The 25240-nt window shown below is 38.9% G+C and overlaps 1 protein-coding gene across 5 annotated transcripts; it reads right to left on the bottom strand.

Annotated features, from left to right (window-relative positions):
* Nucleotides 1-505: 505 nt before the first annotated feature.
* On the bottom strand, nucleotides 506-25013 carry ZC3H14 (zinc finger CCCH-type containing 14). 5 transcript variants are annotated; one of them, XM_033514893.1, is made up of 17 exons: nucleotides 24907-25008; nucleotides 23248-23290; nucleotides 19907-20021; nucleotides 16961-17001; nucleotides 16418-16613; nucleotides 15659-16079; nucleotides 14078-14238; nucleotides 12877-12977; nucleotides 10596-10751; nucleotides 9075-9149; nucleotides 8452-8608; nucleotides 6683-6906; nucleotides 4553-4673; nucleotides 3489-3625; nucleotides 2366-2460; nucleotides 1399-1505; nucleotides 509-790 (listed from the first exon to the last, which is right to left on the bottom strand). In XM_033514893.1, exons 1-17 carry the CDS (start codon nucleotides 24973-24975, stop codon nucleotides 784-786), a joined length of 2226 nt encoding a protein of 741 aa, XP_033370784.1. In that variant the 5' UTR covers nucleotides 24976-25008; the 3' UTR covers nucleotides 509-783. The 5 variants fall into 5 exon arrangements, 4 of the variants coding, with proteins under 4 accessions (XP_033370784.1, XP_033370785.1, XP_015487383.1 ...); XM_015631897.2 differs by lacking the exon at nucleotides 24907-25008 and adding an exon at nucleotides 24051-24178 and having other exon boundaries at nucleotides 511-790; XR_004497738.1 differs by lacking the exon at nucleotides 3489-3625 and having other exon boundaries at nucleotides 506-790; nucleotides 24907-25013.
* Between the last annotated feature and the right edge of the window lie 227 nt (nucleotides 25014-25240).

Below are 25240 nucleotides of genomic sequence, written 5' to 3'. Positions count from 1 at the left end.
AAGTCACTGGAACCATCTTGAGAAGACCACAGTGGGTCCAGTAGGAAAAAAGAATTCCTTAGAAGAAAGTACCGCTGAACTTTCTTTCTTCTTGGTATAAATGGAGATACCTCAGAGTATCTATTTCCAAGTGAAGTGGCAGCTCATAGGCTTCTTAAGGGGAGAACAGTATTAGTAATTCTTTAATTGTTCTGGCTTCTGAAGCAGTTTGTTTCCCTTGTCTTTTTTTCCTCATTTTAGAGAGCAGAAGGACTGACAACCATTGCACTGGAAAAACACCCAAAAGACAAAGCATTTGCTCTGTGCCTTTGCTGGGGTGGACAGCTGAGTCCCTGGGTGCTGGAACAGCAGTGCAGCCTGGCCACTGTACCAAATACTTGCTGGACAAAAAGTACTTCCAGTCTGATCCCAACACAGGAATAAGCTTTCCAAGCACTTCTGCTGCCATACTTTCTTCTTCAACACACCAGCTCTTAAACAAGGAACATTACCCACACAGAACACAAAATGTGCTTTGAAGGTTTTTAATGGAATTTAAAGTAAAACTTTCCTTACACAGATGTTTTCTTCTTACAGTGTAAAAAAAATGTAAAATTGCCCAAACTTACAAACTTGGAAAATTAGAGACATTTCAAGTATGCAATCAACCTCGTTTTATGAAAACAATGCATATTCAAAGTCCAAAATGTATGAATCTTCCCTAGTATCCTGTGTCCTGGTCATTAATCCTCCTGTTCGCTACTGTCCAGAGGAGGCAAAGCTCAGTCCCAGCTTGTACCATATTCATTCGCTGAGAAGGAAGAAAAAAACAATTCCATAAGGAACAATTCTACCCCTCTGTAAAAATGATTTGAGAACTGCTTTGTGCCCTACCCATGTAATGGTTAAAACCTTTGCATAGGGGATTAGCTGGAGTGAAAAGATCATTAGATCACATGAACGTTGAGGCAGGCCCATAGCTACAGCTTTGGGACTTTTGCTACCGGTTTATGAAAGCACAGGTGGATGACAGGAAGGAGCTGCTCTACCAGAAGCACTCAAAGAAACAGCTGAATCTATTGTGGAAAACACAGCTTAGACAGAAGAGAAAACAACAGTAAAAGGATTTTCAGTTTTATTCAAATACAACTCAGAGAACACCACCTGTCAGGTCAGGATTCCAGTGACTGCCCTATCCCAGCTGCAGGCCACTTGTTTATCAGGGTTGCATCACATAAGTTAAAGTTTATACAACTACTACCAAACAGCAGCACAGTTGTCTTTAAAAGAAAGCTGCCTGTAAGGGATAGCTTCATACATCTTTGTTGTTCTCACACACACATTACTTCTGTGAGTAAAACTACGTTAGTAATGTCCCAACATACTTTTTTTCTTGGTTAGGTTTAGAATGTTTCTCACCTGGTTTGAGTTCGAGTCCATTTCAAGGCGTGGCGCGGAGGTACAGCAACAGTGGGATGGTAGAAAGTGCAGTCTGGTCTTGTACACTGTGTATTAAACCTACAATGCTAAAACCAAAAGTATTTCAGAAGAGGCTGCCTGAACTCCTGAACATGCTGAGCTGCATTGTGACCCTTGAATTGCTGTTTGACCTATCTCACCTGCAACTGAGCCAACACCCCCCTCCACCAGTGCAACCAGCTCAACCCAGTGACAAAAAGTCCTTTTTAAAAAGAAGTACCAACTAGGAATTTCAAGCTCCCAGGCTGCCACTGCAATGACTGGTGGAAATTCCTTTGCTTGCAAGAGTTTACAGAGTTCAGTTTGAATTGATCTTTGTGTACAAGTTGGGAGCATGACACAGCATTACCTGAGGGGTGAGAAAAGCCAGAGTATCTGGCTAATAATATCTGAGCACGGGTATTTCAGCATTATTAGGGCTTGTAAAAGCACTAAACTTCCTGCCATTAGATGCAGGGACACAGATCCATAGAAGTACCCAAGCAATAGACTCCTGTAGTATAGATACAGATATATAGATATAGATTACATTAATACATTTTAGGGTAACTGGGCAATCTTTGAAGTTTTTGTATGTTGCAGCATATCTGAAGGAAGAGTTAAGAGTCTTGAGACAAATTCCTTCCCAAAAGGCTCCTCTCTGCCCCCAGCATCCTGGGTGAGTAAATTTTGAAAAGAGATATGACCTGTTTGAAGCTCCCCAGCAGCATTTGGTAGAAAGATTACTAATAAGTGTAATTTTCCAAATTCCTTAAGTCACTACTTTTGTGTATTCTGCTTATAAGGCAAAGTTACAATGTGAAAAGTAAAAGCAAAAAGTGTTAAATCCTAGTAACATTTCCTGTCCCAAAGTAGCATATTTCAAGTCTCTTTCTAGAAAGAAAGGAAGATAGGAAATATATCTTACTTTTGGGTGATAGAATGGACACTCCATTTTCTTACAAGCTGGAAAAAACTTACACAGTGGACTACTGGAGGATATGGACAGGGTGGGCAGGGGTGCTAATAGCAAAAACAAAAACAACAGGAAGTGAGTCTGGATCAGATCAAATTGCCTTTTTAAGACAGCGCCACACAACCTTAAATATATCAATCCTTCTGCTAAAAATTCTATTTTATAATACACCAAAGTTCAGCACAAAATATAGACAGCATTTCCCAATGCAGTTAGTGGATCCTGGACTAGAACAAGGCTATCAGGTAATCATTTAACTTGGTTCTTCACCGTTTCAGGACAGGAAGTACCATGGTCAAGGCAAAATTTCCAACAAATTACACAGAGATTCTGGTAGGCAGAGAATCTCAAATGTTAAATTTGCAGCAGCAAACCTGTTAGAGTTTCAACTGACTGGACTGAGAAGTGCAGGCATTGCACCTTCCAGGAACACAGAGGAGCTGCTGGAAATGATATCGCAGACAAACACATTGTACTTGGTTTCTGGCAAGGTGACAAAACTCCACTGAACTGTGACTAGGGGCTAAATTACTTCCAAAAGATTATGCAGTAAAGGCCCTGCACCTTGGCATGGTTCAAAGGCTCAGCAACACCAACCCATATCAAAGACAGCTACTGCCTTCAGCAAGTAAACTCACCCCAAAAGTCACCTCATCATTACACCATCACTCCTACACTAGCATTAAAGAAAAAAATGTTCAAAGGGAGAAGCCTCTGTTTTCAGCAGGTGTCACAAGCCCTTGGTACAATATGTGTCCAATTTAAGAAAAAAATCTGAGCAAAACTGCAGTGCTGGCTAATTCCTTCAGAGAAATGGACAACTTGTACAAGTCACCGCTGTGGCCTTGCACAGCTTTCGTATGGACTCTTGCATAAGAGCATTGGGGAATTTTTCTGGTAACAGTTTTTGCAGTAACACTGGATTATTATTCTTCATCTTACACTAAGAGTTGTAACAAAATGTGGTCAGCTCAAGTAAAATTTTTTTTCATCACTGCCAGTTTGTTTCCAAAAATACCGGTTTTGGACCCTCCAGCAAATTCCATTTAAATCTCAGAAAACAAGACGTGCTCACCTGGTTTAGGAGCTGGATGGGGGTTTCGTCGACTGGCGTGAGTGTAAGGACAGTCTGGCTTAGTGCACTTTGCATCATATTTACAGTTTGGATGGATGAACAGGCATTTGTCAGCAAATTTGCAGTTAGGAAAAACTCTGAGGGGAAAAAAAATCGAGTCAAAAGCTCCTACTTGGAGCAAAATCCTCCAACATCTGTTGCACACAATAGCCAGAATATCACAGAAAGCCAGAGGTGCAGCAGGGCTGGGGCACATCTTGATTCCTTCCCAAGTGGGGCATGTGGTGTAGAGCATGAGCTGTGCACCCACACACCTGCACTCAGCTTCCTTTCCTGCAGACTGTCCCTCCATGCAAGTGAACAACTGAACCACCTCACTCTCAGGCACCAAACTCCTTGGTGCAAGCCAGGACATGTCACTCTTAATGTGTGGCACAGAGTGGCACAGGCAATGTGAAATCAGACCTTCCCCAGAGAGGGCTGCAGTGTTCCCTAAGTAACACAGATTTCTCTGAAGAGTTTTATTTTGAATTTAGTTACACCAGATTTTATAAGATAATTAAAATGTCCGAGTAACTGAAGTTACCCAATCTGGTAAGAGTTACCTCAATACAGACACTGTTTTTCTGGACTGTTCCTGCTTATGGAAGAGAAGTCAAAGGCACAGGGCACGTTCAAGAGTTCACCTTCCCTTTCAAATTTAAAACCCATGATCTCTGTATTACTATGTAACAACAACCCAACCCTCAAAAGCATTGTGACAGCTGCCAGAAGAGGGCCTACTCTTTTAAGACACTAACTCCTGCATCTTTAAGCAACTCCGGAACACCAGCCTGTACTTTAAACTAAAGCTTTCTTCTGCAAGTGTGCAGCTGCCACCCCTGTGTTCAGACACTTGGGAGAGGGGTGGAAAACAGAAGGAATTACAGTGTGATAATCTAGCTCTGATCCTGCCCTGACAGGTTTGTGCTGCCTTGGAATATTATTGACACAGAGCAGAAGTTTACAGTGCTGGAATAAAAATCAAAATAGCATTTCAAATGGATGAGCTCTGTACCACTCACTTGCAAGGCTGTGTGGGGTGATGGTACACACATTCATCTCCATTCTTACAGGCAGGCCAGTACTTGCAGCGCTCCAGCACCTTCTCCTGCTTTTGCAGCATATTTAAGTCTTCCATTTCCACTGGATGGTAAGAAAGAAGAAGAAAAAAAACAACCTCAAGTTGGACCTTTAAGATTCTATATACAATTTGTTGTAAGCCATCTAGCATAATCAAAATTCACTGTACTTCTTTCTCAATTAAAAAAGTCATGATAGTAAAAGTTTATGTACAATCATATTTTCTGAAGAAAATTTTCAAAACCATAAAGTGTAAAGTTGTAATACTGGACTGACAGCTGCCTTTTGGTGCCAGAGGATCAAATCTGCACTGTTTACAAGCAAAATAAATCCGTTTTCTTTGCAAATCTGAATTGATTTAAAGACTTGGACAAGACAGTGACTCTGACTGAACCCGAGTTATGACTATTCTGATGAGCCATGAGTTAATTATAGCCATGTTTCCTTTTTCCAAGATATTTTTTGCTCTAGAAAATTATTTCAAGAGATGAAAGTTAAAAAATCAATTTTTACACTAATAAGATTTATTATTATGGGGCCATATACTGAAAAAGAACCACTTTTATGGAATTTCTTCAGACATTTCAGTTACCTGAACCCAGACTCTCATCCAAAAAGTATTTTAAGAAATTCTAAGCTGAAACATTCCGTACTTTCACTACTCTTACAGGAACATGGGACTTCGACTTTCCCCCATTTAACATTGCTTGGAAAACCTTATTTTCAAAATTCAGACAATTGTTGAGACAAATGTTGCTGTTGTCTTATTTTCCCAAATCTGCCTAAACCTTTGGCTTTTCAAAGCTTTCCAGCACTGTCTAGACTTCCCTCTCTGATCCTACTAATGACACAAATTTATTTATTCCTTCCTTAGCCTCATTTATGCCTTCTCCTTGCAACATACCAAAGCCAAATAATGCTTTCTACAACAAATCCTGTTGTAGGACCACACTGGCTCTTACAGATCACTTCCACATGGATCTGATTGTGTATCACCTTCAGTCTGATCCCTGCTACTTCACAGGAATCATTAACAGAGCTAGGACTGTACTGGCAACATTCTCCTCTACCAAACAGCTTTGGTGAGGAGTATGAGGCTACAAACAGGAAAGCATGGATTCACAAGGAAGTACTCCAATGACAGTTTCTCTGCACTGGTAAAGTGTATGAATATACAACATTTCCTTAATCTTTAAGGCTGCCTGATAAATGCAGTATGTCTGCAGCCAGGGGACTGAAAGGATATGGACTTAAAAGATCTTTTTCTATGGCGCTCCCATAATTGCATTACACGTTTACAGCTGGAGCCATGAAATTTAAGGGTTCACAGTACAGCATCAAATAGTATTCTTTATTTAGTTCAGAAATTTGGATACACTGCTACAACAGAAAATAAAGATCTTTATTTTCTTAAGAAAGCTAAGTAAAAAACATGGATCCAAGCACAGCTCTCAGGCAAGTATTCAACAGGTCTATGACAAAACAGTAGCCTCTGTGTTTTTTATCACTATGTCAGCATTCTGAACAATTCAAATCTGGTTCAGAATGCAATTTCCCATTTTATTCAAAAGTTCTGCTTTCAGGTGCTATCCACTGGACTCTACCAATGCCTTACATTTAACAGGCTCCTTTAGATGTCACAACCCTCAAAAGAAACATTAATACTGTCTGACATATTTTTATAAGTTCAAGGCATGTTAATATGTTAACTGTAACATCTCCTGTCCATCAGCATAGCGACAAATCATAACAGATCAACCAGAAGGGCAGATTTCTGGCAATGAAGATCAACTGCATTTGCAAAAAAAAAAAACCCCGAAAACCAACCAGCCAATTTTACCAATATTGAGATGTATGGAGAACTACCACATGCCATACTGGTGGAGTACACCACGACAAAAGCTTCTGAGAAGACGGTCCCACTGAACTCCCACATTTCATTTGCCTAAAGAATGTTCTAATTTGAAGAATAAACACCATCACTTTGGTTTCTTAAGAATGATACATCCAGGAGGTGTAACCATGATCAAAGCACCACACCAAGGTTAGATCCTGTTGGTCAGTATAATTACCATCACAGTTCTCCAGCTGCCTTGTTACAATTTGCATCTGCTGTGCTCGAAGACCTTTTAATCCTTTGCCAGCACACATGTGATGGGTAACTGGCTTTAATCCTTCCATTATACACATATCTTCCTCCTCCTGATCAGAAAGGTATCCTGGTGGACTGGGCACACCATCCAGTGTCACAATGAACTTGGGACTAGCAGGTTTCTCTGGCTGTGCAAACTGATCTCTATCAAAAAAAGAAATGTAGTAAATTTAGATTTTCTGACTCAAGAGGTTTGAGTGAATGTGAGCTGTGCTAGTGAGTGAAAGTAGTACAAGTTTATCAGTGGGGAGTCAAGCAGTAGCAGACCTTCTTTTAGTAATTACTGGTAATGCACACCAGTTAACAGCCTTCAGGTCCCCATGAGGCAATAATAAGAACTACAGCTCTCAAGTACAAATTCAGTTTGTTGCATTCTGCTCAACAGACAGTTTCAAAAGCTCATTTACAGTCAATTCTGTGGAAGTTGCAATTTTGAGGCAGAAAAAGAGAGCAAATACCATTCTTGGAATTACAAGCCTTTTAACACACAAAACATGTCTCCACAAAATTACTGAAAAGCACATTATGAAACAGTGGTGTAAAAGTTTTTAGAACTAGGATGAGTGAATTGAAATACTGATACTAAGTATTGACAGTCATGTCAATACTGATACTAACTTTGACACTCAGCCTGACTAAAAGGTCAGTCTAGCCTAGGGTCCTGTATCTGACAGTAGCCAGCATGGATAAGGGGGAGCATTAAAACAGGGGACACGTACATATTCTCATGTCTTTCAACATCCCATCCATTTCACCTGAGGGGCTTCCTGAATGAGAGGTGATTCTATGTATTTGGAGAACTGTGGAGTTCTCATCTTGGACAAACAGCAATGGGATAAACTTTGCTTCTCTATGAAATGAGGCTAAAAGCAACTACACTGTAGAATGCCTTTAAGAAGATAGAAACCAGAACATTGAAAACATCACAAGCTAGAACTTTCAGACTGAAGCAGTCAGACAGAAACTGACCTATTCACATACAAAAATTAATCTCTCTCCTATAGCAGTCACAGCTTTCTACTGTGATATTGCCAGGTTATTTTGGAATAATTTGCTCTGTGTTGGTTTTGTTTTCCATTAACATAGGCTTCTAAAAGCCACCCACAGAAAGGAAACACCAGAAGTTCTCAATCACAGCAGCCCACATGATGAAGTTAATCACGCTGTTCAGAGTGGTTTTAACTTGTAACAGGTAGGACTATTTGTTAACTGGAATTTTATTTGAAGCTGATATGAACTTTAAGCTTCTCCTGGTCAAGCTCTCCTGTAAGGAGCCTTAACTCACTGCCCAGGATTCAACACACTCGATACTGTATTAAAAATGTCTCTTAAGAAATGTAATCAAAGGGTGAAATAAGTATAAAATTAATGGCAATCTAAGCAAAATGATTACTTTAGTAAGATTTCAAAAATCAGAAAAAAGAGCAGTACTTTTCAGTTCCTTCTTCTCTCTTGCAAATCAAAGACATGCTCAAGGAACAGTTGACCCTAGGATTATTTTCCATTTAGAAGGATTTCTGGGAAGCTTAATGCCCCTGCTTTTTCTTCTGCTTTTCATAGTCAGTCCATTTTGCATGATTTCACACCTCCTAACTGAACTGACAAAGCACAAGTCTGACCAAATGGCTCCATCTAAACCACAAACAAGCAATTTCACTAGTAACTGTCCTAAAAGAAGAAGCTTTTTACCGTGTCTGTATTAGACGTCCTGAGTGAACTCGCACTGCCTCTGTACCCTTCTTTCCCAATTGCTGATTTTGTGGTGCCATTTCCTCTGATAACTTGGGCTTCTTCAGGATAAAACACCGAGTATCTGAGTGGACCATAGATTCTGGGTCACAGTAATCTGCATTGGGAGAAAAATTACAGAGAAAAGAGTAAAATAAGGTACACATTTAATTATGTATTTATTATTTACAGTAATTATTACAGTATTATAATTATTTACAGTATCAATTTAAATGGTCAATGAGCTAATCTTGCTTTAATTTCTTCCTAGTAGTTTCCAGAAAACATTTTTACTTCCCAGTTAATTCCACAGAGGTGGATCAACAGAAGCCATAAGCCATATTAGGCCAGATCAGAAAATTTTATAAATGGAATGGCTATGCTGAAACAGCACTGAAGGGGGTCCATCCACCCTCCCCCCAAATCTCTCATCCTCTGAACAGCTACTAATGTAATGCATTCATTCCTTACAGATGTAGAAATCAGAAAATTGTAGAAATCAGTATAATTAATTGAAAAGAAGTCTCTTAACATTCACTGGCCAGTAATATTAGATTTGAAAATAAAAGATCACAAGACTTAACCTTGAGTCACTTGCAAGGCATCTTCAATCATAGGATCAATCTGAAGCCGACAAGAGAGCTCCTTTTGTTCAATTCCTAAAAAGACCAGCAATAAGAAGCATATTTTATAGCATGTCAACATGATACTATAGAGAATTGAGGCATACTCTCCAATTCTTTCGATAAAAAATCAACAACAAAAACATTCACAATTTTAACAAAAACAACAACAAAAGCCATTCTCATTACTACAAACCCTTTTCTCATTGGTTAAGGAACAGCAACAAGGCAAAAGCTAAGTACTGTAGGACATTATTCATTCCCATAATCGCTGCTCAGCACAAATGAGGTCTGTGGGCACAGCAACTGATGAAGGCCAAGTTCCTCCTCCTCATTTGTAGAGGAGCTGGCCATCCAGAGAACACACACAGAGGAAAGCAACTAACAAGGAACTACTTTACAGTCTTCTTAAAAGAGCTGAAGCGAATCAGAGCAGCACTGTTCTACACTTGAGATATGGTTTAAAAAAATTATTTTTGCTTTCTGTAAATTTCCTAAGCTAGCTGTCATTTCCATTTCAATGGCAAATGAGTGAAAATATTTAGCATAATTATTTTCTGTGCATTAATTCAAAGGCGGATAAAACTTTTTCTCACATACTTTACAGTTACAATTTCAACTACTTAAGGGAGGCAGAAAGATTCCAAATACACCTATGTGAGGTATAAGAAACTGCAAAAAACTTTTTTAAAATAATGAATATTTACCACTCCTTAACAATGACCATGGGATGATGTAACAAAATATTTACGCAAAACCAAATTCTATTAATTATCTAAATATCTAAACACTTAGCAAGTATAAAGTAAATATTTATAGAAATATTTTTTCCCTGCCTAATTTCTATGAGTCCTTGTGACTAACAAAGACAACACCCCATCCTCTAGAAGAAAACCATGTTGAAAAGGCAGTTTGACTGCCTTTAAATGTTATGCACTTTAGAAGATTCAAAACAGAAGTAAAAACCAAAGCCTGGTATCAGCTGTCCTGTAAGACCAAATAGGGTATTATTTTTAAACTGAAAAATTAAACACTAGAACCATCTATGTGGAAACCATGTGTTGGAAAGAATCTTTTACTATTTCATAGGCTGGAAAAGTGTTGCAAACATTCTAGAGTATATTCACTCTTACTTAAGCTTTGTGACAGAATTACTCCTACAACATACTAAGAAAAATATGCAAAGGATGGGGAAAAGAGAAGCTATCCAAATAAAAGTGCTTATGCAAAACTATTCTTCAGTGACATGCCACAATGGTATAACATTCTCTGCTTATAGATTAATTCCTCTGAGGCTGTCTGTGTGTGTGTTTGGATACATGTATCTATCTGACAGCCCTGCTTTAGAAAGCTGCATGGTCTTCCGGGCAGTTCTGCAAGCAACTTTTAATGCAGACTTAAAACCATTCTTTTCCTTTTCTCTGCTCAGTCTGTAAAATGACATCCCCTAGTATAAATTCTTAAAGAATATTATCAGATGACCTTGAATTTCTTCAACTGTCTGCTCCTTTGACTCTTCTACTTGAAGATGAGAACTCAGAATAGGCAGTCTGCTTTGCACATGAATTACTTCTAACTGTGATTCTTCTGGGCTAATTCGAGTTCTTGGTGCAACTGGAACAGTCTGTTTCTGTGGAACTTTAAATAGAGAAACAACAGAAAATAATTTAAACACTACCCAATCACACAATAGTACTGTTTTCAGATATATTGTGCTAAAAAAACTCTCACAAATTCCTACAACACACACACAAAGAAAAACAAAAATCCCAAGCATCTGTCTCCACAGTAAGCATCTTTAAGCTACCTGTAAAATTCTTAGTGTGCAAGCATATTTGTGCATGTGCATAGAGCACCTCAGAACACTTACTTCTAAGACAAAACAGCGTAAGAAGGATTAGAGTGACAATAGCCAAGTACTCATTCATCCACTTCTACACATAATTAAAGTGGTATTTTCTGATAGTTTTGAAATCACTTTTCATTCCATCTTTCATATATATAATCATGGATGATCAAACTGCATCTTCATATGATGCTACTAGCTACCCTTTGCTAAAGTGCTTACAAACAGAATATAAAACTTAATAGCAGAATTGTAGCATCACTTAGATGCTTTAGATCACTAAATCCAAGTGCAAACCTAAGACCACCACTGCCAAGTGCACCACTAAGCCATGTCCCTACGTGCCACACCTACACCTCTTTTAAATACCTTCAGGGATGGTGACTCCACCACTTCTCTGGACAGCCTGGTCCAATGCCTGAACACCTTCTCCATGAAGATTTTTTTCCTAATATCCAATCTTAATCTCCACCAGCACCACCTGAGGCCATTTCCCCTGATCTTATCACTTGTTATTTGGGAAGAGACTGACCTTGACCAAACTACAGCCTCCTTTCAGATAGTTCTAATTCTCTGTAAAGATACTTGTGGCTTGGAATTTGGGGGTGGCAAGACAACAGGCTGACCTCTTTACTTGGCTTCTGCTAAAACTGTCAGACCTGATTGTGAGAAGCTAAACTCTTCCCTTGGCTGAGTACCAGATCAGCATTTAGTTTCTGACACAAGCAACTAAAAGGTACCGCTCAAGAACTAGATACATTTATGAATTTACTGTTTTGTTTTACCTGTGTGTTTTAAATTCATTTACTTCCATATTCCATCCAAAATGCTTAAAAAAATAAGTTAAATTTACTTCTGAAGAAGTGGAAGAACTTGCATGGTATTTCAGATGAAATTCACAAATCACATCTGTATTAAACAACAAAGTGGTCTGGTTTTTCCACTGAAATATCCTCATGTTGGTAAGTCAAACTACAAGATCACCACTATTAAAAAGATCAACAGTTTTAACTAATTTAGACTTTTTTAGCTATGTCTCATTTCCTACCATACTAATTTGTACACAGGAAGAACTTCCTACATCACCTCAAACTACTGTTTCTTACAATTTGCAGAATTTGAAAGAGCAGGCAAGAGACTTCAAATGGTATCAAAGCTCTACTTCTGATGGTATAAAAGCCATGGCTTAAATAGTTTAGTGAATGCTCCTTCCCTGGCAAGGTGCAATTTGTCCTGCTGACAACATGTGGATTTATGAATGCCCAATGAAATGAAAGCACAAGACGACAGCTGGATTTGCCCTTCTTCGGAAGTCTCTCCTATCTATGAGAACTGAATGCGTATACACACAGACAGCTGTTCAACTGCTGTGTCTAACTGCAACTAAAACCACTGAACTGAATTTGCAGCCTTGTTAAAGGCCAATACACATCATCATACACATCCAGATACTTATCAACATATCCTGATGTACATCAGTCTTTGTTACTCAATATTCTGCACTTCTATTACCTATATCCAGTGCATTTTCATTTTTTTTTTCTCGTTTCCTTTTTTCTCCTCCCCTCTCAGAAGTAAGAAGGAGAATGAAGAAAGGGAAAAAAGATCAAGTAATTCTGATTCATTTCCCCTTGGTGACTATTGACTTCAGAATACTCTGGCCCTTCCATTCTGTATCTATACACTTCACAGACTTGCTGTCTTGATTAATGTGTTTTAAATACCACTTTTCTCCCTTGTTTTCACAGTTCATCACTGAACATTTCAGTGTAATGAAACAAGATGTGGTAAATCCCTCGTGTAACTGACTTGCTATTTAGTATTCTGTCTTATTTCTAAGCACTTTCTTTGGCTTGGACTTACACAAAAGAGTTGGAAAATATTTTAGATTACACAAGCAAAATCAATGTTAATTACCAGTCGAATAATTGGTTGTTTTTGTAACTGATTCCTGTGCTTCAGAGATTGCTTTCAGTATTAAATTCTTATTGGCCTGTTTTGAAGGTGGCAATGAAGGTCTAAAGGAAATAAACAAAAAATTAATTGTGCATAGATTGCACAGCAACAGTATCCATGCTAAAGACAGTTGTTTCAACAGGTTAACATAGGAATAATATTAACAGAAATTATCCTCTACAATTATTTTATCCAAAATAGTTTTCAGTTAATCTATTCTCTCAGTGGATGGAGATCCACAAAATTCTCTAAAAAATGGAAGTCCAGATGTGTGATTTCACCTCTCAACTTAAGCTGGTGCAAAACCATGATGAAAAGCAGTGTAAAAACATGTGAAAGGCCCTCTGCCATTAATTTCTTCCCACCTCTACCCAGCACTTATCTATTGCTATGTTTGTGCTGGCACCAATAATTATGCAGCCATCCTGAGAAATATGGTCCAGCTGCATAATTTGACTCTATCAAAAACATATTATTTGTAAAAAAAGGCTTTCTGCTTGTCTTTAATATCAACAATAAGAAAGCTTAAATCAGATAAATGTGCTATGGTGCTGAAGATAAATTCAGTACAGTGTATTAGCTTAAAATAAATCTTATAAAAGCTAACACTGTAAACACTTATTAAAGCTAACATCTCCTCTCTAGTTTAAATGTTCTTCCTCAATTGTTAAAAATAAGATCCAAAAGACTTGTATTTTTACTAATGCCTGACAGTTAGAATTAGGGAGCAGAAAAGAAAAAACCTCTGAAGACTGTCTGAAAAGTTAAAATCACCTTAAAGAACAAATGAAAACTGGTTTGAAAACAATTCCTGAAAATAAATCAAATTACTGAAAAATTAATTTAACAAAATAGATACCTGGTCTGAAACATGCCAACATTATTGTTCTTTTGCCAGTAAACTTTACCCAAATAATGTAAAAATTCACACTCTATTGCATCTTACATGCAATAATGAAAACAGGTTACTGAACTAAAGGCAAAGGATGGCATCAACAGGCACCTCATCCACAGAGTTGTGAGAAAGTACAAAAAATATTAAAATTATTTACTAAATTTTGTCTGTCAATTTTCCAAAGTGAAAACTGATTTTCCCCACTTCCGAAGTTTTCATGCATTATATTAATTCTTGAAAACCCAGAATCATGGAGATCTTCCGTACCTTCTTTCTGGCTTTGCAGGTACAGACACGCTGCTGGAGATGCTTCCTGTTCGCAATCCGTAGTCTTCCTCTTCCTCTTCATCGTCTCCATCATTACAGAACTTTTTCACTTTGACTACCGAGCTTACAACAGGCAGCCGCCTCTTCCTGGAGCTTTCCTCCTACAACATACAGAGTAGGCAAAACAGCTCATTTAGCATAAACCACGAATCAGTAAACCAGCAAAGAAAGTACTGCAATTCCACTTGGAGCCAGGAGATGGAGAGCTTCCATTCCAGTTGTACAAGTGACTGCACTGGATAATATGAAAATCAGACACTGAAACATCTCATTGGAAACACAACTGTAAACAAAATTTAGGAAAAAAAAAAAACCAAACTCAAAAAAACATCTCAAGTATAGAAAAATTCTCCAACACCTAGAGAAAACCAGGGTTTTCCAAAGACATTCATAGTATTCTTCAAGATAAGTATGTTAAAAGTGTGAGAGAGGAAAGTAAAATCAGTATAAATTACTTTTTTCCCCTGTATCAACTCTGATTTCAGGTAAATTTAAGGATTCATTTCTAGCAAGGAAATTATATATTCCAAAGGATATTAATTGTTACATATAGTCAGGATGGTCCATTTTAGACAATTCAAGGTCCCTATTGTCTCTTCTGGACATTATTCATGAAACAGTAATAGAAGAAAAGTTTCACAAGACCTTTTTCAAATATTTCCAAGGAGAGACATTCATCAGTGATTTATGTACAACATTAAATAAATCACTATATTCTCATTTGCACTTCTCCATTCTCAAAAACTAAGACACCAGGATGTATCTTTGTAGAGCATTCTAGATTTCCAAATAATATTAATTATCCTTTATACAGAATGAAGTAGTGGCAAAGACAGAGAACTTTATGAACTGCAACAAACACAGATGCACTTTCAATACAAGGTATGTAAAATACTTGCTTCATTACAACATTAGGAGCCATAACTATCTTCATTCCTCTCAAAAAAGCTCTTCATTCAAGTGCATAGTCTATCAGCTAGGATGACCACCCTGCCTGGCTTAGCTTGGCTTCCAAGGTACTTAGGGCAGCAGTCATCTTTTAGTATGGCCTTGTGCAACATACATCCTAAAGAATTCTAAACTGACAAAGTTCTAAATAGAATCATCATCAATGTATCTGGGTTAATAAACAGCATACCAAAAATTCTGATTTACTGGACTGTGTAAAGCTGGGGGTATACACAGCACTTAGGGAAGATCATGATGATTCAATGATCTTAAGATTAGAATTATAATTTCTGATTCATCATATGGAGCTCAATAATGTGCTACTTGTCCAAGTCAATACGATAAGAAGATGTACATGGTAATTAACTCAGAGATGCAGCAAGCTCTCAGATAATGATGTCAAATTATGCAATCTGTTTTTACCAGTGGACACAAAGGATGAAATCTCAAACCTACTGGTACCAGTGACAGAAGTCTTTTGATTTCTCTGAGGTCAAGATTTTACTGAAGTGTATATAGCAATTTAGTTTCCTAACAAGAATAAACTTTTGCAATAATTTAGGTTGTACTAACCTCACTGCCCACTTTATCAGCACCGAGTTTGGAGGTGGGTCTGTGACCTTCTGCTAAGCTGCCAAATGCTTCTGGATTGCACAGCTGGCCTGTTTCCAAAGACCTGCAGCCTTGTGTGTCTGACTGCCGGCTCTCCTGCAAGCTGCCCTGTTGTGACAATCTGGGCACGTGCGCGTTGCCATCTGCACTCCTGACAGCTGGTGGCCGGTAGATCTCGGCTGAGGGACGAGACGAACCATAAGTTACAGTCACAATAGGTTTCTTCCGTGACAAAGGATTCTCCTGCACAAAGTTTAGGTCTTCATCAATTAGATCATCTGGTTCAGGTTTAATGTCAATTACAGCTTCAGAAGGTGACAATTCCCTCAAAGGCTTGACAGTAGATGTTAAGCGGGATGCAGAACCATCTTCACAAGACTGCCTGATAAAAAAGAAATTGCCAACTGTTATCCACAAGTCAAGTGCCAGAAAATAAGAACTGTCTTTTAATCAAAGCCAGGAGGGAAGAATCATTACAGTATTACTGTTTATATGAATTTAACACACTGGTATTTTCAGGTTGGTTAATTAATCTAAGCCCATGTGTGGCTTAAAGAACTGAGCTCTGATTTAATGTTTTTCATACAACAAATTGTAGCAATGCTTTACTCTTCAAAAGTACTTTTATCTTTCCAAGTGTCTGCACTCTTCAGAATGGCTACTACACTCATACAACTACTGATGTCTGAAGGTGTGCTAGGAAGTAGCCAGCAGCCTTACCTGGAAGCAGCGTTCCTCTGCTCCTGTGAGCTGGTTGAAACTCTGGAGTCATTTCTTTCACTCCGAGTGCTTGACACTGCAAGAGGTGGCAAGATATCCTCACGCCTCCTCTCATCACTCACACATGAACTGCTTTTGCTGGAAGGCAGGTTGCTCTCAAAGATATTAGATTCTGAAGATTTTACACTGGTTGGTTCTGTGGAGACAGGTACCTTTCACTTTTACATTAAAGCACAGCAATACAGATTTTACAGTAAATGTAGCTACGAAACTGCAAACAAGATGTTGCACATGCCTGAAAATACAACAAGCTGAAAGCTTGGAATACATCAGCAAGAAACAGAGAAAACACACAGACACTAGACTCAAAAATAAATTTTTTATCTCAAAATAAAAAGAAATTTTCTTAACAATCTGCATCCAGAAGACCACATAAACAAAAAATTAACAAAATAGACAAGATATTTTTGCAACTCATTAGACGTATAATGCTACACAGGAAAAATAAGCCTACCTTCACTCATAATTACTTTTCTTACTTACCAGTAGTCACAGATCGCAGCTTATCCAAAACGCCATGGAGCCTGAAATAGACAGTGGACATTTAAGGAAGCAAAAGAGAAACAGGAGAAATAAAAAACCTTAACTTACATTCAGACTAACCACTTTTCAGAGACCCACTGCCTTTCCATCCTTATGACAAGCACCTCTTTTATCTAAGACTTCATTTTCCATCAACCAAAGTATGTTTGACCTCAAAAGGGAGGCTTAAAGTATCGTACCTCCTGTATGTCTTGTACATGCAAGCAGAGTATTCATCACATCATCTACTTTTGGCATTTATTCAGTTTACATAATCAAAGCAAATACTACCCACCTTTCACTACAATCAATGAAGTATCAAAAAGATTGATTCAAAAAACCTAAGTTAGAAGCCTAAAGCATAGCCTAAAATTTTACTTTGTATATGAAACTTTAGTTACACAGCAGAGTTAAACATAATTCTAAGTACAAACTCAAACAGTATATAACTCATAGCATTCTCAGGATTCTTCCAGCATGCTTTGTATATACCAACAATACTTTCAGAGATGTGCTGGTGAGCAGAAATATTTCAGTGAAGTACCAAACTTACCCTTTGCCTGTGAAAAAGTTACTAAGCTGAAGTAACACGTAAAATTACAGGGCTTTAATACAATAAGGCTGCTTAAAAATAAACACATATTGCAGTGAGAAGAAAGAAAAAAAACCTGAACACTTAGATTCATATCTTACTTGGAATTCAAATGTGATAATGGGCAAGTCCATAATTTAGGCTGAATATTAGAAAGGAGCTAAGGAACAAGAACATATTGAAAAGACTGCATGTGGGTATAATGAAGGCTTATACTCATTCTCCTTGTGAGCTTTCACTAGAACACTTGTCAGCTGAGCTCTGGTGACGCAGATCAATTTTCACACTGACCTCAGGCTAACTGATCTGACACTTGGTTCAGAGTAAGAAGTGGTGGCCAACCAGCAGGATTACCAGGTCTGTCATAATTGCTGCAAAACTTATGCCAAAAGGCCCAAATTACCAGCTACAGAGACAAACCAAGGAAGGCAGATCTTGCCGAGTACTGTAATTAACCAACGTTTAAGAACAGAAACATTCTAGACTGTATTTAGAATAAGTAAAAAGTATACAAAACTGCCAGCTACAATGTTATGTAACACTTGTTCACCAGTCCCCTTACAGCTTATTCATAGGTTTCATCTTATCATCTGTCCTTCTTTTAACCAATATGTACTTTGGTACCTGATAAAGTACTCCAACATTAAGTTTATATTTTTAAATCTGTATCTATCTATATAAATATATATGGAATGAGAATACTGACTTAGGGTTAAAATAGTCACTATGTTTAAAATTTAAGCAGGTGTCAAAACCAGCTGTTGGTATAATATCTGCATATAGTCAATACACCATATAGAATATAAATATATAAAATTATCTTGATTTATTTGCTGAAATTTGCTTTCTCTACATATTTATTATTTTTTAATAAAGTTTTAGTTTCATTTACAAAGCCATGAAAGTGTTTCTGCTACAATTTCTGACTGTATATCAGGATTCAGTCAAAACTGTAGTACAGGAGATATATCCTCATCCACTTGTAAACTTCACTGATTTGTCTGGTTCTCAAAACTACTATGAGAGAAAGACAACTGCATGACTTCCTGATACACTGAAACCCAAAAGTTTTGCCTACTCAGGCCACAAAAGGCAGCAAAGAAATACGTGTGAGGTTTTTAAAAAAAAAGAGCCATGCTTAATAGTACTCCTTTATTATATTTTTGACAAGTGCCAGGAGAAAAATGAAACCTGTGTTAGTAAAATCAAACTATATCCACACAAGTTACACTATCACCTAGAAATCCATTTGTTTAAATAGCTAATACAATGATTTGTAATAGCTGGAACTATTTTCCATTTTTTGTCAACGTTTATGATTTCATAACATAACCAACTTCTAAAATGTTTCTCTCTGCTATTCAGTAACAGAAAAGTTCCTAAGAACTAATTACATAGAAGAAATATTGGAAGTGAATTTAAACTGTCAGTATGAAAATGTCAAAGAAAGCATAACTGAAAAAGAATAAAAATTATAGTACTTCTCTCATCTGTACAAAACAAAATAACGCTCCTTGAAATTCTATCAGATAGGAGATTCAGAAATAAGATTAACTTGAAAAAATACACAACTCTGAAAGCAACAAAATCTCTAGAGTCAAATGTCTGAAATGTGGATTTACTTACAGGCTTCTACTGTAAAACAAATTCAGTATTAGAAAATGCATGTGAAATATAATGGCTAAGTTTGTCATGCAGCATAGAATGAATGAACCTACATTGTCAGAAGCTGACAGTAGAGCTGAAGTGTTGCTAACTTGTCCTGTTCACAGTAATTCTGAGGTTCTACTTTTGGTTTTTAGAGTTGGGTGGTGGTAATAAATAAACAGCCTGAGAGGTGGAAATACCTAAGCATTTGGTGCTAAGCCTTGTCAAAGACAGTACACAGAATTAGATCCACTGCTCATCTGCCCTGATATAGTAATTCCCATGCACAGCAATCTGAATCACTGTTAGCATAAAAGCAAACAGATTGGTCCTTTACATCTAACTACAGTGAACAAGGCACTCATGCTCACAGTGGGCTTTGCAGGAATAATTGTAAGTCCACATACTACCTGAGCACTTCATTTACAAATCTGACTGGCTTATAAACAAATGAGTCCTCCAGTCCTTTGCCATCTAACTATCACCTCAAAAGCCTAACTAGGGTTAGACTAAAACTAATTTACTTATTAGACCTGCAAGGTAGGAGCTTTTATTAAAGCAAATTACATAATGGGAAGATAAATAACTTTTTAAAATGTCAAGTGTCACTTGTAGAAAGCAGTCCTGCACTACTGATAAGAAGTGTGACAAGTAACTTGCAAACATACCAGACAGTAAACCTGACAGTATTGTTTCCAAGGAAAAGGGAAAGGTCTTCTGTCATCTGCTCTTGACTCTTCTTATTGGCCACCATAACCATAATATAATCAGGGAGTTCTTCATCTAATAGAAAGAGAAATATGTTGTTTTAAAGTATAATAAATCATGGAAGACATAGAAAACATTTTTAAACACGTAACCAAACTTTTTCTGGTTTACTATAAAGACTGTGCAGGCAGAGGATTAGGTAAGCAAAGTAACAAGACTTCCATTTTCTCTGAGTTTCAATACAAGTCTCATCTACGAGCAACGAATAAAAGATCATCAACTTCACAAGAGCGTAAAATGAAGATCAATGTATTTAAAAAATGAGTAAACAGAACGGAAAGAAGAACAAGATAAAAGAAAGCCACTCTGCTGCCTATATACTTTTTCTTGAATACTAGCAAATACCTATAAACATCTAGCAAATATTCATCACCTCATCCTTGTCAAATTTCCTGTAGTTACAAAACTAAACAAATAAATATCCATTTCTGATATGTGCATTAAACAAATCAAAACTGTATTAACTTCCAGATTTTTTACCTACAAAAATAAAAACAAATCCCAGCAACCTCAAGAATGAATTTTTATTCTGTAATGTATGCAATTTCATACACAGTGAGAAACCCATTCCCTTGCACACAGGGTACTCGACTCATCAGAATGCATAGGAAGGTGCTTAGAGCTCAACATTACCACACTAAGGGTTTGGGGAGTTTGGTGTTTGCCATTTCACTTTGGCCTAGCTCTGGCCTCTGCTGAAGGACTGACTGGCACAATTGTTGCTCAAAGGCATTAGTTGTGCTTCTTGAGCACAGACTTCAATTTAGTTTAATCAAGCATCTCATGCTCTCCAATTCTACTCCATGGCATGACATGAACATAACAACAGTAAGCATGAACAGCTGGGAAATACTATCCAAATTACGAATTTGAATCAAGGCACTAATACAGCTGTGCTTATTTAATCAAGCTACGACAGTACACAAAACTAAAAAAACCTAAAAAATTAAAAATAGAAATCAAAATCCAAATGAAAGGAATTGTCTTTCTTCCATGTATATGTACACTGTAAATAACTTATCTCTACCTTAGACCACAAAAATAACATTGTACCTGCACTACCACTACTCATTTGTACCAACATAACCCATTACTAGCTTAATCCCTCAGTTTTTTTGGTGACTTTTTGTTTGTTTCAGGGGTTTTTTTTGTTGCTGATTTGTGCTTGTTTTTTTTTTTTTTTCTACTGCAAACTACAAGTTGCACAAGATGGACAGATGCTCAGACTTAGGAATTTAGGTATGATTTTTATTCATTGGCCACGCTACTTTTAAACATAATAAGCTCTTCAGGTGGTTCAATGCATGATAAAGTAAAAAGGATATTTTAAGTACAGATCAAAACATAAGTTAGCACAATTACCAGTATAACAGTTTGTGTAACAGTATGACAGACAAAGGAAAGAAACTTCTCGGTATCTGTGTTGGCTTATGCCAACTTAATCTGCATGTGGAACTACAGCCTTTTGAAAAATTTCCTAACTGATGAATAATTAACTGCTTCAAATATATGAATATTTCCTTTGTAAGCACTACACAACAAGTAAGTTTCAACATATCTTGATATATAGGGCTTTTCAAGAGAAAAGAACTAGCAGTGTCAGAAAGAAACAAAAGCATGGTTCTTGTGCAGAGGCTAGAAGGAAGGAGAACCAACATTTTACTAGTTACCTGAAAGAAGAAATGGAGTTTTTGAAAAACAGTACTGGAAGAGTTGTCCAAAATACTCTAATCAAGAAAAGAAATCTGAAAAATCACAGGATTTTGGAAACATTGGTATAAAAATAAAGAAGAGGCCAAGGCAAGACGGACTTAGCAATAAAGAATACAAAGTTATATAAAGTTCAGAAGCTGACTGAGAAGAAACTGCAGACTTTGTCTGCTGATCCTGGGAATACAGGAAACCTGTCCTCTGAATACAAGAGACAGAAGGAAAACAAAGAAAGAATAATCAGTCATAGCTGCAATCAGAGATGGCCAGTATTCTACCAGCATCTTAGTATTAGAGACAAGAAAGACTTATTTCAGAAATACAGGAGAAAGCGAAGAATCAAGGACTAAGAAACTGAAACCTGGAGTGATGGCAAAAAATCCCAACCAAACAAAAAACAAAGAGTTACTTAAAAAGACAAGCTTTGAGACGGTGCAAAAGGCGATTTTACAATTAAAAAGTTCTAAACACGGTTCCTAGGCACCAGCTGAGTTCAGAATGTCAGCTCCTAGGTAACTCCCCTCTATGAAGCCAATACATTTTTCCATAAATACAATTGCACCCTTGAAATAGGAAAAAAAGATTAATTCATCATCAAACTACAAACTCTGAACTTGGTCCTGCAACTGACAGGATCTCTAAATTATGCTCTCAATTCCTTTTCTTCACCTGAAATCCAAGAATAATCATAGACAACAACAATGCAGTTTCAGGACTGAGGTATTTTGTTTCCAATGGAATGCTGTGTTAAGTTACCAACTTTTACTGCTGCAGAAAACAATTGCTCTGAAGTGCAATATTCATTTCTTCCTGGATTCAGAAACAACAAACAAACCCAGAAGACCACAGATGTTCATACTGCTCACCCCTCCTGTCACAAACCAAATAAAATCTCCCTCTGCCTCTAAGATTCAGATAGCATGTATTTCATCATCATTAGCTCATAATAGCTCTCAGTCTTCTCCTTAACAGTCAAGCTCTCGCATTTTAAGGGTTTGTCCCACATAATGTTTCTGATGTGGCCTTTTAATTTCCTAAGCCACTCACTCATCTTTATCCTGTCTCCTAATGTCAACAGACTCCTCACCCTGAATTCAAGAGCTGTTAAAAATATGCCTAAGAGAGACTGATTCCACCTCAGAGTGGTCACAGCTAACTGCTGATGTATTTCCAAGGCTCTTGCTTTGTATAATGCTTCTCCTAATGCTTCAAAGAAATTTCCTTAGATATTCACATCATGGGTTGTTTTTCTTTCAAACCCCTTGCCACCATTTCTAAAGGGAAAGACTATTAACTTCTTAGTTATTTTCTTCAGTTCTTCACGTACTGATATTCACATACTGCTTCCTCTTATTCTTAGAATATAGTATTTTGTGAAGTACTAGTCCAGCACTTCAGGTAATTCTTCTCATGCTTAAGGCTTCTGTATGCATTAACAGAGGTAATAGTAAGTTCCATTAGCTAAGCTAGTTTTTTTCCTACATAACAAAAATGATCTAGAGAAGATTGCTGAACACATGACAAAACTTACCAACATAAGCCCCCAGCTCCTGTAACTTTCCTTTTATAGCACCCTAAAAAATAATGAAATATTATTTAAGGGATGGATCAACAAAGTATTTCTGTCTGCAAAGAAGTGGGAGGCTTAGAAAAGTTTATTTCATTTACTGTTTGCACACAATGGTTTAACATGTTAAACTTTTCCTACTTCTACTGCTCAGGATAGGAACGTACTAACAGCGAGGGACTGACAGCAGAGCAACGGAATCTCACTCTCTCTACCCTATATCCGATAGACCACACAAATGGTAGTGCCGATCCTGACGCTACCGTTCAACCTGCAAGTCCCAGCTGTCCTTTTTTAAGCAGAGACCACCCGGACTCACAAGGTGCAAAGAAAACTAAACTAAGATGGTTTGATAAAAGGTCATTCCCGGCTCAGCAGGGAAACAGAACCCTGCCGGGATTTCCAGACTGTGACTGCCGAGTGGGAGCCGCTGACAGGCCCTGCCGGTACCGGAGGCTCACACCCGGCCAAGCTGCGCGTCCCCCGGGCAGCCCCGGGGCCGGACGGGCTCTGCAGGGCGAGAGCCGCATCCCCGGGACAGGGATGGCACCTGGCAGCTGCCCGTCGGGGGACAGGGGTGCCCCGGCGCCGCTTCCCACAAAATCGTCTCTCCTGCTCCCGCCCTCCCCGGGGAGTCCCGAGGACCCCGCCGCCGACCCCTCTGACGGAGGGGCCCGGTGCCTCAGCCGCCGGCTGGGCCTGCCCCCAAAAGCGGGCCTGGCCTCCTGCCGCGGGCGGAGGGAGAGACCCGGCTGCTTCTGTCTCACCCGGATCTTGCGGCTGATCTCGGTGCCGATCTCCATGGCCGCACCGAGCCGTCCCCGGCCCGGCCCGCCCCGTCCCCTGTGGCCCCGGGCCCGGCTCCCACCGCCACCCGCGCGGGTACCGAGCGCCGCTCGGGCACAGCGCGCGGCCTCCGCCGGCACCGCCCCCTGCCGGGCGGCGGCCGCACCGCCCGCCCCCTCCACGGCCGCAGCGCGGGGCTCGGGAAGCAGCGGCGTGGAGCGGAGCCACGGCCCAGGGGCCTGCTGCCGACTGCCCGAGCGGGGAGCCAGCGGAACTCTGAATGCCGGAACAACAGCTCCGCGGTCATTTCAATATTCATGCTCTTTCTCGAGAACTACACACACTCAATATTCAGTTATCCGTTAAAAAACAAATAAATTATGGTATAACCGTACACAAAGTATTCAAGTAACTTTTAATGCCACACTACGGCTATATAGGTTTCCTGGTGCCCACCACAGCCTCTTCATCACCTCCTTTTCTCAGCAGGGCTAGAGAGAAAATATAACAAAAAGGCTCATGTGTTGAGAACAAGATCAGGAGACCTCACTCACTGATTACTGTCATGGACAAAACATACTTGGGGAAATTAGTTGAATTAATTAACAATCAAATCAGAGTAGGATAATAAGAAATAAACCCAAACCGTAAAATACCTTCCCTGCACCCCTTCCTTCTTCCTGGGTTTAATTTTACTCCTGATTCCCTACCCATCTCCCCCCAAAACAGGGGAATGGGAGTGGGGTTATGATCAATTCATCATCTGTTTTTTCTGACACTGCTTCCTTCTCTCCTGCTCCCAGGAGAAGCAGCCTGCCACAAAGACTGCACACTCACTGCTGCAATGTGAATCCTTTTCATGGGTTGCAGTTCCTCACAAACTGCCCTGCCATGGGTCCCTTCCATGAGGTACAGTCAGTCCTTCGGGAACAGGGTGCTCCACTGTGGATCCCCCAGAGGGTCCCAAGTCCTGACAGCAAACCTGCTCCAGCATGGGCTCGTCTCTTCACAAGGCCACGGGTCCTGCCAGGAGCCAGCTCCAGCACGGGCTTCCCGCAGGTTCACAGCCTCCAGGCATCCATGTGTTCTAGCATGGGGCTGCTCTGTGGGCTGCAGGTCGATCTCCGCTCCCCCACTGACCTCCGTGGGCTGCAGGTGGATCTCTGCTCCC

The sequence above is a fragment of the Parus major genome, chromosome 5 (genome assembly GCF_001522545.3).
Source record: "Parus major isolate Abel chromosome 5, Parus_major1.1, whole genome shotgun sequence".
In the NCBI taxonomy this organism is placed as follows: Eukaryota; Metazoa; Chordata; class Aves; order Passeriformes; family Paridae; genus Parus; species Parus major.
The sequence above is the reverse complement of the archived record's forward strand: the minus strand, read 5'-3'. Positions and strand labels throughout refer to the sequence as shown.